At 49.5% G+C, this 18,541-nt stretch overlaps 1 protein-coding gene across 3 annotated transcripts in view; it reads left to right on the plus strand.

Moving 5' to 3' along the window:
* The window catches only part of PCSK6 (proprotein convertase subtilisin/kexin type 6), a 196,041-nt gene that overhangs the window by 33,821 nt on the left and 143,679 nt on the right, over nt 1-18,541 (plus strand). For all 3 annotated transcript variants that reach the window (XM_067030118.1, XM_067030119.1, XM_067030120.1), the window contains exon 2: nt 14,485-14,589. In XM_067030118.1, coding sequence (XP_066886219.1) covers nt 14,485-14,589 — 105 coding nt within the window. The remainder of the gene's footprint in view (nt 1-14,484; nt 14,590-18,541) is intronic.

The following is an 18,541-nucleotide window of genomic DNA, read 5'->3' on the forward strand; positions in this document are numbered from 1 at the left end:
TCCGCGGCATGTGGGATCTTCCCGTACCGGGGCACGAACCCGTATTCGGCAGGCGGATTCTCAACCACTGCGCCACCAGGGAAGCCCTAAAAATAATTTTAATATTTTAAATTGAAGTATAGTTAATTTACAATGTTGTGTTAGTTTCAGGTGTACAGAAAAGTGATTCAAGTTATATATATATATATATTTTTCAGATTCTTTTCCATTATAGGGTATTACAAGATATTGAATATAGTTCCCTGTGTGACAGAGTAGGTCCTTGTTGTTTATCTATTTTATGTATAGTAGCTGGCATCTGCTAATCCCATGTCCCTAATTTTTCCCTCCCCCGCTTCAGCTTCTCTTGAAAAACGGAAGAGCGGGTTCCTTCCTCACAGGGAGACAAGGAGGAAAAGTGACCCCAGAGCACCTGTGTCCTGTTGGGTCTTGGGACAGATGCTCCCTTTGCCACAACTTGGCTCTCCCTTCCCCTTTGCCCATCATCCTCTGGGAGGGGGCCAGGTCCTCACTGCTGACCCAGCTCTGGAAGGGAAGCCGCTGGGCCCTGGGAGCACAGGTGTGCAGCCGTGACCTTGTGGGTCACCCAGAAAGCCCTGGACCCCGTTGCCCTCGGAGGAGACGTGTCATCTGTCTGCTGATGCGGGTGTGGAAGTGCCAGTTCTAGGCTCCAGTGAGTGGTGATCATAAATCAGACAGAACCTCACAGAACCCAGTGAGCGAGTCACTCGGAGAGAGTTTGTCTTTACAGACTTGTGAACATGAATGATGACAGAAGCATGAATTCATTTTACAGAACTGAAAAAAATGGCTCAGCCTGGAATTGATAATATATTGAAACCTCATTTTATACGAGTGGATGAAAATAAGAGGGACAAGAAGTTAAGTCCATCTCAGGGACATGAAACATCCTGAGGATGCGCGGACAGGGCAGGCAGTGTGGCGCATGCATGGAGGCCCCCTACCCTGCGGGTTCCCACGTGCCCCCAGCGCAGGCCTGGCCAGTGGTGGATGGGGAGTGTTCACACTGGCCTTTTTGGCTCTGTCTAGGTGGGATTATTGTCCCCACAGGGACCACTAATAAAAAGGTGTATGTGTATGTTTTTTTCAAAATATTTATTTATTTATTTGGCTGCACTGGGTCTTAGTTGCAGCCCCCGGGATCTTTTAGTTGCAGCATGCATGTGGGATCTAGTTCCCTGACCCGGGATCGAACCGGGCCCCCTGCATTGGGAGCGCGGAGTCTTAACCACTGGATCACCAGGGAATGCATATATATATTTTTAATTGAAATCAAAGGGCAAATGGGATTTGTTACCTAACTAACTTTGCAACTGGCTTTGTTGCAAACCATTTTTTCCCTCCCAAAGTGGGATGTATATTACTTCTTACAGAAATAATACAAAAAAAAGATACTTGAACGACAGCCTGCCATGTGTCAGGCCAGGCCCCGTGCAGGCATTCACATGCATCACGCCTCATTTATCCTCCCAGCAGCCATGGGGGTGGGGGCGGAGGTGTACTATTACCCCATTGCCTGGAAAGGGAAATGGAGGCAAAGAAAAATTAAGGAACTTGACTGGTGTCTATTTTCAGTTAAATGGAGGAGATGGAATTTAGATCTGGGCGGCCTGGCTCCAAGGCCACAGTCGCAACTTGGAGTTCCCCCGCTCCCCCCGTCCCAGGTCCATGTAAGGTGGTGACCAGGGTCCCTTTGCTGTCACCTCCCTGCCCTGGCCCTATCTTTCCTTGAAAGCCTGGTAGAGAAGAGGTTCTCTCCACTAGTAGGACGCCAGCCTCTCCAAATGTGGGTCCCCGTTTGTCTTAGGGAGCATTTGGGTAGCTTGTTGCTCAGAGATGAGATCTGAGTGCCAGCCGGGCAGGAGGGCTTCCTCTGGGGCCCTCCTCTCCCTGCTCTGCGGCGCTCACTTTTGGGGGCCTCTTCCCGGAGGCAGATCCTGGGCCACGTAAGCCCTGCAGGACCCCAGAGCCTGGAATAGTGTCCAGCTCGAGAGCTGCTCAGAGCCTTGTGGGGAGAGTGGAGGCGTGAGCGGGCAGTCATGTGGGTGTGTCCGGGGCAGTAAACACAGGAGGGTAGCTGAAGGGCAGCGCCCCGTGGGGGAGGCCTTCATCCGGACGTCAGTCAGTCGTGTGCATTGTCTTAGTGAATCGTGGGCAGAGGTGAGAGGGCAGACAGAGAACAGGATAATCTGTTTTGTCCTGCTTTCCTTTCAAACAGTGACTTCTCACCTACAAATTAGTGCTTTTGAAGTTATACCTTGAATACGAAAGTTCTGTTGAAATTTTTTATGAACAAATATTCCATAAACCATAATGTTAACATGAAAGGGACAGAAAGAGAAGCTGATCCAGCTCCTCCCGAAACAGAGTAGAAACGGAGGCTGGCAGCCACTGCGGTCCCCTGACCCCTTAATGCAGCAGCTGCGTGAAAAGTCCCAAATGCCACAGTAAAAGGGCCCAGATAGAAATAGTTGCACAAAGCTGTTTTAGTTTATACTTTTTATTTTTATTTATTTATTTATTTTTTGCAGTACGCGGGCCTCTTACTGTCGTGGCCTCTCCCATTGCGGAGCATAGGCTCTGGACGCACAGGCTCAGCGGCCATGGCTCACGGGCCCAGCCACTCCGTGGCATGTGGGATCTTCCCGGACCGGGGCACGAACCCGTGTCCCCTGCATCGGCAGGCGGACTCTCAACCACTGCGCCACCAGGGAAGCCCTGTTTTAGTTTATAAACCAAGATGTGCTTTGCAACTAGGTAAGGGTGTCCCTCGAGTTGGGTGTTGGTGAAATCATGACAGCTGACTCCCCAGCATCTTCTTCACTTTGAACTACTGGTGGGGGGTTGAGTCACAGAAGCCAAAGGACAGTGTGTGCTTCTCTTTCCATCTGTTCTTAATGGGCATTATTGAGTTTGGGCACTGATGTGCTCGGACTGAAGGTTTCCGTGAAATCTAAGCCTCCTGTCTCAGCAGAGCCAGCCCCTGAGAGGCCAGCTTCCAGGGTGGGTCATGGGGCCCCTGGTCAGCAGACCTTCAAGGCTGTCACCTGGGATGGATGTCAGGATATAAGGAAGCTGGGGTGATGGGCTCAGGTCCCTCCTTGGTGTCTCTTTTCCCTTTAGGGGAAACCACATAACTGAGAGGGACATAGGATGGGGATAAGCTGCCTGGAACCCAGAGTAGTTAGTGATCACAGCCGAGCAGCGTCACTGGGCTCTGTTTCTGTCCTGGGCTCTTTGGGGCTGATGGCACCTCCCCATCTCAGGCCTCCACATGCCACTGTCATGGGACTGAGGTCCCCAACACCCAGAGTGACACTGGAGAAGAGTCAGTTTTAGGAAAGGGGGGGCAAGAATATAGAGGAGATATATATTTTTTAATTGTGGTAAAATATACGTAATAAAATTTACCATCCTCACCATCTTTAAGTGTCCCGTTCAGTGACACTAAGCACATTCACGTTGCCGTGCAGCCATCACCACCATCTCCAGAACGTCCTCATCTTCCAAACATGAAACGCTGTCCCGGTCAGACACTAACCTCCCCCCAACACCAGCCCTCACCATCTACTTTCTGTCTCTGTGAGTGTGACTGGTGCCTCAGATAAGTGGAATCAAACAGGATTTGTCCTGTGTCTGGCTTATCTCACTGAGCATAATGTCCTCAAGGTTCATCCGTGTCGTAGCAGGTGTCAGACTGTCCTTCCTTTTTTAAGGCTGAATGATAGTCCCTTGTATGCATAGAACACACTTTGTTTATCCAGTCATCCATCGATGGGCATTGATGGGTTGCATCCAGCTATTGTGAATCATGCTGCTATGAACATGGGTGTACAGATATCTGTCCGAGTCTCTGCTTTCACTTTTTTTGGGTATAAGAGCTATTTATTTTTAAAGTGAAAAATTTTGAAGATTAATTTCTCTGAAACACTTTTTAATTTCCCTTAGCATAACTCCTCTCAAATGAGAGTTTTTGATATTAAAGTTTGAATTTTAAACATTTTTTTCATAAGGACAAAAATCTTTTTTTTAGCCGTTCCACGCAGCATGTGGGATCTTAGTCCCCCAACCAGGGATTGAACCTGTGCCTCCTGCAGTGAAAGCATGGAGCCCTAACCACTGGATCACCAGGGGAGTCCCTAAAAATCTTTTTTTTTCTTTTTTTCATACCCTGTAGCCTCCTGACCCGCCTTAGTCAAGTTGCCCCAAATTGCAGCCCAGCACTGGCCCTTCTTTCTGGGGAGCCTGGGAGGGGGCTGGTAGGACCCAGATGGGCCATCCCCAGTTTCCTTGGGTGCTCAGGGGATCCCCGGCATTGCTGGCCCCCCAAAGTGTGCTATGCGTGGCCATTGTGCTGAAGGTCATGGACATCTTTTACTCCACTCACAAGCCGAGATGCTCTTTGCTAAGAGCAAATCTGGGCATGTCTGTCCCAGACTGTCTCTTCCCTGGCTAATTTTCCAGATGAGAGTTTCTGAAGGCTAGGCTCTCCCCACTATGTCTTCCGTACTCAGCAAGAAAAAAGTCAGCAGCAGGCCTCCTAGAGTGGGGAAAGTCCAGACCAAATGTCTAGATCCCCCGTCGCAAGGACCACGGGCTGCTTTCAGCCCACAGGTTTGTTTTAGGCGGGCCGCACAGGGCTGTTAACATTTTAGAATTAGTTGCCAGTGTAATATTAAAAACTTGCAAGAGCTCATGTAGGATCTGAACGTTGACTTCTCTGGAAGATTTCCAGAGATCCAGCAGTACTGAGTTCCCGACTCTTTACCCAGCCATCACCTCCCGGTCGTGGGGTCCCTGCCTGGGCCCTGTGGGTGTCGGGGGTACCTCCCCCCACTGGAGACCAAACACATTGCAGAGCACTTAGCAGCCAGCAGGGACACACGGGGTGAACCCACCCTCACCATCAAATCAGCCACATGGGTGATGGCTTAGAAATCTGGCAAAACGACTAATTCCGGACAGCCATAAAGAAACCTTTAACCAGTTAATGGTTTGAAATGAAGAGCTTCAAAAAGGTTGTAGAGTTTTTCAGATGTCTGTTTGTGAATATTAAAGGTATAGGTTGAGGCCAGATGTATACATTAACTGTCCTCACCTGAAGCTAGACAATTTGGCTTGGTGACTTCAGGGAAGAGAAAATGCAGTCTGCTAAGAAAAAATTAATGATTTTTCAGGAATTTGTAGGAAGTTGAGCAGCTTAATTGCACGCTTTGGGTGGATACATGTTGAAGAAAGCAATCTGAGGAGACTAGGAAATTGTGTAATAACCTTAACTTGGGTCAGAATTGTAATTACTGTAGTAACAGAATGTTGCTGTGTGTATCTGTGACCAAAATGGGAAGCAGGATTTTTTTTAAATGCTTTTGAAAGTAACAACAAAATGTCCATTCTCTCTCTCTGGACTTCCTTAATTATAAATACCAAGTAACTCAGTGCTGGCTAAATAGAGGTTCAGTAGCCATCTATATTTATAACTTTCTAAAGGTGGAAGTCACCAGTGCAAGGCCGAATTAATTTGGTGTGTAGGTTTTTATAGGCTCTAATTAGTGATGTTTTTCTTAAGCAGACCCACTGGGATGAATAACCTTATATAACTGAACTCTGACGCCCGTCACTTTCAAACATAGACTCTGCTCCAAGAGCCAGGGCCCTTGAAGACACAGGCCCTGCAGACCGGGAGCTCCGGAAGCTGGCCCACTGCAGCTGTGAGCAGCGGGGCTCAGGATGTCTGTTTCCATCCAGGGGCAGAGGCTATGGGAGTGATAAAGTGAATACTTTTTTGCAAAGTCAGAAGCCTCATCTGCAGCCCACTGGCTTCTGAGACCTTGAATTGTGACACTTTGTGACTTATCAGCTGTTCCCCTGAGGCAGATGCCACTGTGCTGGCCTGGAGAGGTGGGTGGCATCCCCGTGGACTGACCAAAGTATGTGCTTGGCCACCCCCCCCCACCCCCCACCACCCCCACCCCGCAAAAGCCAGCTTGCTGACTTGAGAGCTTACAGCATTGCACTTGCATCTGAGGTCACATACATTGGAGGCCTGAGTGGGCGGGTGGACCTTTGGAACCATCCGATGTCATTTGGGGGTGGATGGATCCAGCATGCTCATCAGTGACTTTGCTGCAAAGCAAGCGTGATAAAGTAGGTGAGGTTCTCCTCCTCTGTTCCCGAGGCTCTGCAAAAAACACCAAGTCATCTTCTTTTCCTCCAGGAAGGCAGGGTGCGCCCCAGCTGGCAGCACCCACGGATCCCTCCTACCTCACACCTGCCCTGTATAAGCAGGGAGGTGATTTGAAGCTGGCTGTACTCACATTGACAGGAAGAAACAGGACAAGAGAGGCTCTTCCTATAAACATCCCCAGCCCAGGCCTCTCCCCCATCACACTTGGCTTTTGCCCCTTTCTTGCTGGGCTCTGCAAGCTGTTTACACTCCTCCCCACCTGAGATGCTTCCTCTCCACAGCCGGCCACTTGGAGGGAGTGCAGAGCCCTGCACCGCCGGCCTCGCTCAGCCCCGTGTCCCTGCGACTGGACGTCAGAGGGGCCGGCTCGGACCTTGCCCAGGCCACACAGGTGATGGGTGGTTGGGTGGTTGGCCTACCTCCACAGCCTCAGGACTGTCCTGGGAGTGGGCTAGAGAGAGCCCAAAGGCAAAACAGCTGGGAGGCCTGGGGTCTTGGTCACAGCCGACTGGACAAGCCTATGTAGGTGGACAGGGGAAGACATGTGTCCTTCCAGTGTCACTTAAGGTCTGTTCATTTCACCAAACATTTCTTGAGCTCCTGCTGTGCACCAGACACTGCCAGGGCCTGAGGATTATACAGATGACAGTTTCTGCCTTTGAGGAGCTTAGCGTGGAGGGAGGGAGGATAGGCTGTGATGGGTACATGTAGGCAGACCTGGGCCTGGGAGGTCTATGAGGGCTTCCTGGAGGCAGTGACAGCTGAGGTGATGGTTCAAATCAGAGTGGGAGGTGGACTTGTTGGTGTGAGGTGTCCAGCATGGGCAGGCTCGGGGGTGTGAAAGAGCATGCGAGGGTTCCTCAAACACAGCAGCGTCGCTGGAGAACAGAAGGTGAGGCAGGTGAGGCCAGGCCTATGCCGGGGAGCTGGCCTGGCCTGGTTGTGGAGACATTCGTGTGCCCCGTGAAGGGCTCGGGCTTCATGCTCCTAGAGGGGGCAGAGCTGGCATGGCAGTGTGATGGAGACTAGGAGGCCAGCAGTGACCGGGTGGTGCTGCCTGCGCTGGAGCGGGGTCAGTGGGGAGCAGCCAGGCTCGAGGACCATTCAAGAGGTCGCTTTCAGAGGGGTTGATGACTGGATCCACGTGGAGAATGGTGGTGCCTTCACCAAGATGAGGGATTCCTCAGGAGGAGGAACGGATCTGTGTGGAGGTGAGGGCAGCAAGATGGTGTTGATCTAAGGATGGATGCTCTGGTTGTGGCTGGGGTCGTCTCACCCCAGTAGGTCTGCCGAGAACAGGGAGGACTCAGCCTTTCCAGCACAGCGTGCTCAGGGCCCTAGGCAGGACCAGTGGGGAAGTGCCAGGCAGGAAGGGGCGGAGGGTAGGGGCCTTCTCCTGGAAAGGGCTGTCCTTGGGATTTGACACGATCCTCGGCTGCATCTCAGCATCTCCTGGGGATGGGTTTCAGAATCCACATGCCCAGTGGTGTTCCAGACCTCTAGAACCAGAACCTCCATCTGGGGGCAGGTCTGGCCCACAGTAGGTTTGCTCCAAGCCTCAGATGCAGAGGTTCTGAATTAGGGTGACCTGCAGTGGCCCTGGAGGTCCACTTGGATGTGAGGGCTGTGGGAAAACCAAAGACTTGCGTGGTTGCATCTCAGGGCCATTTATGTGTGAATCTTGCATAAACACACACAACTATATACACACAAACATAAATATACACACAAATCTGAAAACACAACATATGTGTATATATACACACACACATCTGTGTGCACACACATGCAGTCATACGTCTATATACATACATACATACATAAATACACAGACACACGCATTTCCAAGCCCATCCATCCACACACACACACTCACACACAGACACAGTGCAACAGATGTGTGCGTGGACCGTAATAGTGTCTCTCCTGATTCCTGCACTGGAAGGAAGGAACGTGAGCCCCGTGAGGCACTGGGCTGTGTGTGACTGAACTGCTGCCGGGGACCAGACTGAGATGAGTGGGATCCCCTTGGCAGTGATGCTGCAGGTGTGTCGAGAGGCAGAGGGGCGATGGTTAAGGGTGTGAACTCTGATTCACCTCCTGACTGTGCTGCGTGGGGGGGAGGGGGGGTGGCTTGAGCAAGTCACTTAACCACTCTGTTAAGTGGTGCCTCTGTTTCCCCGTCTGCAACATGAGGGTGCTCCTGGCACCTACCTTGTAAGGTTGTTGCAAGAATCAAGTTAATGCATCTAAACTCTCGGCTTGCGGCCTGGGTGCCGTTCTTGTTATGAACCAGGAGCCCCCAGCAAAAGTCGGGGACCTTAGTGGCTGCGAAAAGGAGGAGGGGGACTTGCTGTTCCCTATAACTCTATACCTGTTTACCGTCCAGATTTTGTACCGAGTGCATATATGACTAGGTGGTTTTTTTTAAGTGTCTAAAAGAGCTGAGGTCCCCAACCTTTCTGGCACCAGGGACCGGGTTCATGGAAGACAACTTTTCCACGGATGGGGGTGGGGGGGTTGGTTCAGGCGGTAATGCGAGCAATGGGGAGTGATGGGGGGCGATGGGGGACGGCAGAGGAAGCTTCACTCTCTCGCCTGCCGCTCACCTCCTGCTGTGTGGCCCGGCTCCTAACAGGCCTGGGGGTTGGGGACCCCTGTAACAGAGGAAATCTGTTAGAGAGAAACCACATCCAGCTCTCCTCACTATGGGTTCTTTGATCTCATTTCTTGCAGTGTTCTGGCTCAGAACTCTTAGCAAGGTTTTTAATGATGTTCTAATGATGTTACCAGTTTTATCAACTAATGTGTATAATTACATATCAATGTCAAGTGAAGAGATGGGAGCATCACAGACTCAGCGGATTGTTCATTTTCTGTGGTGGCAGGCTGAGAGAATGACTCTAATTAACCCATTGTGAAAATATGAAGGATACAAAAGAGAAAAAGCATTTATGGAAATTTTAGGTCGTGACTAACACTCCCCTCCCACCACCACCCCCGAAAAACACAACAAAAAACACCTCGCAGACTGGAGATCAGATTCATTGAGGAGGAACAGATTGAGGTTCTGGGGGTTCAGCGCTGAGCAGGACTGGTAGGCAGCCTGGGAGGACGGGGAAGAGCTTCTATTCCATGCTCTGGAGGAGGAAGAGGAGGCTCCCAGGGCCCTCAGGCAGCAGGGTTCTGTTTCAGCCACCGTCCCCGTGTTGACGGAGCAGGTAGCTTAGGCGCTGGCTGCGGAAGCGGTGCCCAGAGCATTGGCGTGGTGGCAGGGGAGCACAGCAAGGCCGGGTCGAGGGACAGCATCCGGAGTGGCCAGGGCTGCCGAGCCAGGACGAGCGCCTACTTCAATGTCAATACAGATGCCAAGTAAAAATAAGAATGTTTTCTTTTTTTTTTTTTTTAACATCTTTATTGGAGTATAATTGCTTTACAATGCTGTGTTAGTTTAGAATGTTTTCTTTCTTAGGGGATTACCCTGAATTTAAGACGTCTTTGTGCCAACCCCACCTTTTTGTCTATTCTTCTGCTTCCAACTCTTGTCAGTTTGACCCTGAAGCTGCACCAAAAGTGTAGCAATAGTCCTGAGCCCTAACTTGTGTATCTGTTTGTCATTCGGTGTAAGATGTCATCACCTGTTTGTCTGTGGGCACAATGTGGAGAGTTGGCTCAGGAATTGGGAGCCCCTGAGGGTAAAGTTGGGCTTAACCCCCCTGGGCCTCAGTCTTCCCATCTGTAAAATGGGGTCATCTCCGTGGTTCCTTCCCCCACCCCTGTGAGGCCAGAGGACAGTCAGCTGTCCCTCGTGTTTAACCAGGCCAGTGGCCATATCCCCAGAGTGACCTGCCCTCCTGTCCTCTTATCTCACGGAGGCACCAGAGAGCTCAAGGGGCAGCTCCCAAGTGGGGAGGACATAACTGGGGTTGACACGGCTGTGGTGGGGGAGGTGACAGGGTGGGCAAGGGGGACGGGGCAGGAAATGGCTATGTCGTAAATGCCATGTAATGCAAGCTGGGCTGTGTCCCACTTGCGGTCAGGGCACCCGCCTCCTGCTCTGCCATCCCATTTCTAACCTTCTCCCCGTCTCGGAAACCTCATATTCCTGACCCAGGCCTGATGCCAGGGGGAGAGCTGGGCAGAGGGCAGCGCAGCGTGAGTCAGACAGACAGGAGTGACCCGGGGGGCATCAGACAAGGATGGTGCTTGGAGAAAGGGCAGCTCAATGACTAGGTAAGATGCCGAAGGTGCTGGCATTGCAGCTGCGCTTGTGTTTTTAAGCAGAGCCCCTCGGTGTGTGGACTGGTGGTCCCCAGCCCTTAGAGAAACCATGCCCAACCTCAGAGACTTTGGTGGACTCCCTAGACACACTCAGCAACAGATGCTAGAAATCGCAGGTTGGCAGACATTTTCTGTAAAGTCCACATGTGACATGTTCTAGGCGTGGGGGCCAGAGGGTCTCTGTAGCCACCACTCAACTCTGGCATCACAGTATGAGAGCAGCTGTGGGCAGGAGGTAAGTGAACACTGGTGGCTGTGCCCCAGTAAAGCTTTATTTATAAAAACAGGAGTTGTGTTTATGTCCAAAAGAATGGAATGCAGGGTCATAGACTGATACTTGCCTACCCGTGCTCAGAGCAGCATGATTCACAATAGTCAAAAGGTAGAGGCAACCCAAGTGCCCATCAGTGGATGAACAGATAAATGACCTGTGACTTGTACACACAATGGAATATGATTCAGCCTGAAAAAGGAAGGAAATTCCGACACCTGCTACAGCATGGGTGAACCTCGAGGACATCATGTTAAGGGAAACAAGCCAGTCACAAAAGGGCAAATGATCCTGCTGAGACAGCTAGAGTTGTCAAATGCACAGAAACAAAGAGCAGATGGTGGGTGCCCGGGCTGGGAGAGGGGGAGGGGGAGGTCACGTTTAACGGGGACAGAGTTTCAGTTTGGGAAGATGAAAAGATTCCGGAGGTGAAGGTGGTGACGGTTACACGACAGAGCGAATGCGCCCAGTGCCCCTGAACTATACACTTAAACATTGTTACAATCATAAGTGTTATGTCTATTTTACCACAATTTTAAAACTTAATGTAAAAAAACAGAACATAGACCAGATTTGGCCCATGGGCCATCGTCTGCCCACCACTGCTCTGAATGAGTTAGTACTTGATAACCACACAGTGTAACCACAGGCTTTGGGATATCGTGGTCATCCAAGCTGCAGAGGGTGCCCAGGTCTCTCACAGTATCTGGATTCCCTCCTGAGCATCTGGGCCCTGTCTTCCTCCTTCCTGCCTTTTCCTACCCTTGCAGTCATTCCAGCATCAGGCAGCCCTTTCTGTCCCATGCCCTGTCAGGCCTATGTTTGCCTGACATTCAAATCTTTGGTTTCAAGGAAGGAAGGTGTCTCTCCCCATGCTCTCACCCCGGCTTCTGGGTGGAGGTGCACAGAATCTCGGGGGGATCTGGAGGGCCGCTTCCAGATTCCCGAATAGCCAGTGACCCAACTCCCTCCCCTTTTTTCCTGAGTCAGCTTCCAGCTTTTCCTGCAGCTGGGGTTGTCAGGGCAGGAGGGGGGCCTTGGCTGGTGTCCCCTTTTTCCCTGCACCTAACCCTAACCCAGACCCTCAACCTCCCCAGATCCTAACCCTCACCTAACCCTAACCCAGACCCTAACCCTCTCCAGATCCTCACCCTAACCCAACCCTAACCCAGACCCTAACCCTCTCCAGATCCTAACCCTAACGCAGACCCTCAGCCTCCATGCTGGGCTGGATATAAGTTTCCAGACAGATGTGGCATTGGCCATTGCTGCCCTCAGGGGCAGTTGGCCGGGTCAGGACTGTGAGAGCCATCTGTTCTTCTCTTGAATTACTCAAAGAGAATGACTCCCGTCAGCTCAGACCCTCTGAGCCATTGCTCAGGATGTGGCTAGATAGGGGCAGAGGCAGGGGCCTGGATGGCCTTGGGACTGGCCTTTGAAGAGAGCCTTGGCTGCTCTGAGGCCAGGTGCTTCCCTGAATGGCTTCCAGGGCTACCCTGACATGGGTCTGCTTAGGGTCAGCAGCTCTTCAGTTAATTAATCCTTCCCCTTGCCAGCAAATTTGATTCAACTCTTAGTTTCTCCATGTCCCAGAGTGGAAATTGACTTGAATGCCTGGAGTTAAAAAGACCAAAGTTGTGAAACATCTCCCAGGGAAGGTAGCAGCTTATAAGCAAACATGCTGATTAAACATTGCTGTTAAGTTAAGACTCCATTATTGCTAAATAACAGCTCTGGCTTTTTCTAGGAGGAGCCCTTTGACATACATAACAATTAACTTTGTTGAAGAAGTGAGCAGTTAACTTAGGAGGAGGAAAAAAAGTGCTTTTGTGCAAAATAGGGCAGAGATAATGAGGTTTATGATGGTAGAACTGTGTCTTGAGGTAGAAAATGAACTGAGAATAATTGCAGAAAACTATGTATAGATCACTTACTACCTGCTGGGCACTCAGCTAGCTCTTTATATATAAAGAGCTGTACCTGACTCTGTACATAAATATATAGAGAGAGTCTTGGAGCAACCCTTAAAAGTAGTAGTTTGTTTTCTCACAAGGAAACTAAGACTCATGGAGGGTCTGAAGCCCAGGTCACCCAGCAGGAATGGTTGAGTTCAGGTGCATCCTAGACCCAGTGAAGGATTGAAGGAGCCTTGGAGAAGAGCCAGAGAGAGAATCCCAGCTCTCAATACGGCCAGGATTTCTCCAACACCCACTAGGTTCAAGGCACTAAACTAGGCACTACACAGATGATACCTGCTTACCCTCATGACGATTACGGTATTCACTGTTCTGTGCTTGTAAGCGACAGAAACACCCTGGAGCAAGCTTAAGTGAACAAGGATGTTCTTTATTTCAAGGACAAGTGGGTGTCTCTAGAAACTCAAGAACAGGATGCATCCAGACTGCCAGGCTTTCTGGCAATGTGGGCTGAAGGGTAGAGTAAAGTGGGCTCTCTCTGTAGATACTTGCTTGATCTTCTTGTGGAAAGATGTGGAAATGGCCACTCAGAATCTCCACGTCCCTCCAGGTCTCTGCCTGGGCTGGTCCACTCTGCTGGGGACATCTTGTAGCAGATGCAATGTCTGTGAGTAGAAGGTCTTGGTGAATTGGGTGGACATTAGTCCTACTTAAACAACTGCATGGGGTAAGTAGTTTTATCCCCATTTTCCATGTGAGGAGTTGAGATTTGCAGGAGGTGAATCTTGCCTGAGATCACACGATCATTGGCGGTGAAGGGAGTGGGCAGGGCTTGGATTAGGTCTATCTAACTGGAAACCTAGGCTCATCATCACGACATCTAACTGCTCTAGAGGACAATTCACCCTAAATTCACTCTTTAACCAGACGCTGGAAAAGAAACTGGGATGGTTTAGCCTGAGAAGGGCAGCGTGAGAGTCTACATAGTATTCGGTCAGAAAGCTCTGCTCTTCAGTTAGAAAGCTCTGCTGTCAAGGATGGTGACCAACCAGCTGTTTTCAACAACCAGTGGAAGTTAGAATGAGAAGCAGGTCTTCTGAGAACAGTGTCCTGGTGCTCCAGGGTCGTGAGACACGAGAGCAAGTCGGTGCTGTGGGGAGTGGCCAGCAGGAGCAGCCCATAGGAGGGCCACATTCACCGCTCCTCTACGTCCTCTCCAGGCCTCAGGCTGAAATCTGTCCTGACAAACCACTGCTGGCAGAAAACTGGGACGCCCCGGGGGCTTGGATGTTCTCAGCTGACCTTTCCGCAATCGCCAAGCAGATGAGGCCGAGTGTTTGCCTTGGCTTCCTTGTTGCACTTGAGAGTGAATGTTCATTCTTAGATATTTCAGTTTACCCATGGGGTGGAAAGGATGGAGTTTGTTTATAAATGAATATTTTGGTGTAGACCTGACTTGACACTAACTTAGCTACTTCAGGGATGCTTGATCCTAAATGAACATTAATTCATTGGAAAAACTTGGCCAAGATAATACAAACTTTAAATGATATGACCTCATCTCAAGATTTGGAGAGTGTGTGCTTCATTGGGAAATACTACCTAGTGTTGTTTATCCACAAGGAGTCTCCGAATCGACCTTCATGTTCACAGACACTGAGTCTGCCAGAGACTTGAGTGGGGAAGTGTAATGAAGGGTATGTTTCCTTTGGGAGCAGGACGAGCCTCTCAGAGGAAGGGGGAGATGTTTGTGGGATGCAGGGTTTTGTAAGACTGTATTGACTGGTGATATCCTGCTTCTTGTTTTGCAGATCGGAAACCTGGAAGATTACTACCACTTTTATCATAGCAGAACCTTTAAAAGATCAACCTTGAGTAGCAGAGGCCCTCACACCTTCCTCAGGATGGACCCCCAGGTACAAATCTCTGCTCCCTGTGCAGGATGCTTTTTTAGGGCCTAGGGTGTTGTTTTCTTATTGTTTGGGTCTGTGGTTCTGAAAATGCCTGAGTCTGGATTTTAATGGAATTCTAGATAGCCTTTAGTTTTCCATATCCACTTTGAATAAAACCAGACAGATGTGCAGCTACATATCAGACCATCTAAAGGCTCCAAATATTTGGGTTCCTTGGAAGACTTGGGAATTTAAATTCTTGACTTCAGTTTGAAATAACAATCAAATGACTATAAATCTAATATTTTAAATCTTTAAAAATCAACAAAATACACAGTAGTCAGAGGAGATAAATATGTGAATCATACCCATAAAGGCTATGCAATTCAAGCTAGCATTTTAATAATGAAATTAGAATTTGGACAAGTGGATGTTTTTGTGATTGTCATAACACATATCTTAATGGTTACCGTGAACCTAAAAACCTGGGCAGTAAATATAACTTTTTTCCTTAAAAATTCCTGTGATCTCTGAGATGAAAACAAATGTAATTTGAAAAGAGGCTGACATTTTTAGTATAGTTCATATTTATTGGGTGGTTAATTATACTTTCTTTCTGCATAGATTTTAGATTAATATTTGACAAATATCAATCAACAGATACTTGGTAAGATTAAAAATATCAGATGGTCAAGTGAGCCTTTGATGACTTCATTCATTCACCAGGTGATTTTGGAATACCTGCTGCGTGTCACGCTTTATCCACAGCAGGGCTGTCAGAGTGGATGGTGGGGCTGACAGTCTGTAGAAGAATATGTGATATGTCACAGGGCATTGAGTGCTATGAGGGACAGTGAAGTTCAAGTGAGAAGCAGTAGCAGCCCCAACAAAGAAATGAGGCCATTGGTAAATTGTAGTTTTAGAACATGGAAATCACCTTCTCTTAAAAGCAATGTGTGAAGTGTTCACTTGGGCTCCCAAGCTGGCACGTGGCACTCCTTCAGTGATCCCCAGAGAACGTGGATAATAAAGTTTCCTTGGGGAAATTGGCCTTGGTGTTGTCCCAAGCCACCCCACTGATAATTGTGAATACTTTTGTGTTGGCGGAGCTGGGGGTAGTGGGAGAGATGGTGTATCCCTGAGAACTGCACCTAAAACATTTCTCCAGGACATGACCTTGTGGTGGTCTGGTTTCAAGAACATGAGGAAGTGGTCCCTGTGAAACTAATTCGTGCAGTTGGGCTCTGACAAGGTAGATATGTAGTGTATGGTTCTGAATTCATTTTATAGGTGGGTAGAAGGATGGATGGATGGAAGTGTGGGTGGGTGGACAGACTGAAGGAGATAGATAGCAAATATTGTGCTAATCCCATTCTTCCTCCATAGCAGGGAAAGGAATTTAATGTTTTTGTTTTGTTTGTTTGTTTTTTAAAATTATTTATGCATGCATGGATGCATGCTGCATCAGGTCTTAGTTGCAGCATGCTGGATCTTTTAGTTGCATCATATGGACTTCTTATTTGCAGCATGCGACTCTTACTTCCGGCATGCAAACTCTTAGTTTAGGCATGCATGCAGGATCTAGTTCCCTGACCAGGGATCGAACCCGGGGCCCCTGCATTGGGAGCACGGGGTCTTACCCACTGGACCACCAGGGAAATCCCAGGAATTTAATATTTATGAAGGGATTAGTATGGGCTCAGGCACCTTACATGCATCCTCCCACCTGACCATTTGGGGCTCTGTTTATACTCGTGTGTGTTCATGCCATGGAGCTTGAGGGAACGCTTTTCAAAGGGGCTGGTGTATTTTTTTTTTTTTTTTTTTTTTTTTTTGCGGTACGCGGGCCTCTCACTGTTGTGGCCTCTCCCGTTGCGGAGCACAGGCTCCGGACGCGCAGGCTCAGCGGCCATGGCTCACGGGCCCAGCCGCTCCGCGGCATGTGGGATCTTCCCAGACCAGGGCACGAACCCGTGTCCCCTGCATCGGCAGGCGGACTCTCAACCACTGCGCCACCAGGGAAGCCCAGGGCTGGTGTATTTTAAAGCCAGGTGGTAGTAGCTCATTCCCACAGGATGGGGCCACTGAAGAAGGGCGAGCAGACCCGAATCCCCGTAGAGCTGGGTGCAGAGTGCCCAGCCCTGTCACCAAAGGCATGTGGGTTCTATGCGGCTGCAGGGTTGGGGGAGGCAGGGTGGGGGGCTGAGGTTCGTAGTGGCCAGTCACCTGTCAGAGTGCGGAGACTTTTCTAAGCTAGAAAGGGAGTTGCTGCAGTGCCCTCCACAGTTTCTCTTAAGCAAGCAGTGATCTGTCTTGTGAGGACAGCATACTTGTTCTCTGTCTGAAGTCTTTGGAGTTATTGTTCCCACAGACAGAGTCACAGCGAGGGGCTCTCTGTTTGCATGGGGGAGCCCCTGCCCCCACCAGCCCCGTAGAGATGTGCAATGAGAAGAGGATGGGACAGTGGGTTTCTTGGTCCCCTTTGTGTCACTGACCGGAGTTCTTAGCCTCCTTAATCAAAAGAAATTGATAAAAGGCCAGACAAGAAATTCAGGCAAGGCTTTATTGGGGCCCCACTGCAGCAGAGGGGAGCGGGAACAAACAACAGGTGCCCTTGCTAGCTCCCTGATGGGGGCTGAGCCTGTTCCTTATATGGGGTGAGGGTAGGGGGTGTGTCCAGAATTCGGGCCAGAGGGGTGGCTTAGGTGGTGGTGAGTGCAGGGGTCATGCGCAGTACCCTGCTTTTGCTTCTGACCCCTTGCTTTTGCTCCCGACTCTTCAGAAGTGGCAGTTGGGTTTTTGGTCTTTTTGTATCTTGCAGTCCATAAATTGTCCCAAGTGTGCATGCATGCAGTTATTTTTTTAGTCCCTTATAGTTTCTTTGTATTTTGTTGCTTGAGGAGACGTTTGTCCAGGTGCAAGCACTGCAGCAAAGGGTCCCAGGTCCCAGCCTGTCTCATTGCCTGAGGGATTTTGGAGAATGAAGCTGCTTCTCAATTGTTAGAACTATTTCTATTAGTTAGATGTAATCTGTGTTTTAGGGGGCCCCCACTCGTTTTTAGTGACTAAATTTTAAAACTCTTAAAGGTATTCAACTCAACTCCTCCATCCTTCCTTCCAAAAATATTAATTATGCACCTGCTGGGTGTGAGGCCCTGTGCCCCAGGGGATGCAGAGATGCCCGGGCAGTGGGTCTCCGCTCTGTCAACACCAGCGGAGCAGGACACTGCAGCCCGAGCTTCAGACGACAGGAGGCTGAGGAGAATTCCAGGCGGGCCCCAGCCAGCCTCCTCCAAGGCATCTGAGATGATGGGCTTGGGCATTGTGGGTGGGTTCAAAGTACTGCATTCAGTCTGGGTCTGAGGGCAGGGTATTCCGGTCATCAGCTGTGTTCTTAAAGGAAAGAGAAGGAAGGAGAGACTTCCAAAGGCTATGGCAGTTAAGTTTTTCAAATAAACATCCCTTTTGTACAGAGCTTCTTAATAAGCTCCTGGCAGGGCCGCTATCAGACCATCCTGCCAATAAAGAGGAAAGAGAGAAAAGGTAAACAGCCCTCACATTCCAGCACCGCCTTCGACTCCCACGTGATTGGCTGATTGTTTCCTACAGTTCTAATTAAATGCTTAGCCCCAGGGAACGCACATAGACATCCGAACCCAATTCCGAATACAAATTCAGAATTGTAACTGAAATGCCTCTGTTTAAATCAGTCTAGTTTTAATGCAAACCAAATCAATTAGCTGTCACTCTAATATTTACTGTACCTAGTCATTCCGGTGAAATATGGGTAGGATTAGCTATTTTACAAAAGTGTTTAGTGTTACCTTGTCCTGGAGCACCAGGATTATTTTCCCACATTAGCAAAGCGTTTTTGTGTCACCTTCTCGATTGGAGAGTTGTGTAATTAATATGATTGAGAAAGGGAAAAGATGATTTAATATTATTCAGAGTCATTGGAATGCAGTTGCCATCGTGT

This window comes from Kogia breviceps, chromosome 3 (genome assembly GCF_026419965.1).
Source record: "Kogia breviceps isolate mKogBre1 chromosome 3, mKogBre1 haplotype 1, whole genome shotgun sequence".
NCBI classification, from domain to species: domain Eukaryota; kingdom Metazoa; phylum Chordata; class Mammalia; order Artiodactyla; family Physeteridae; genus Kogia; species Kogia breviceps.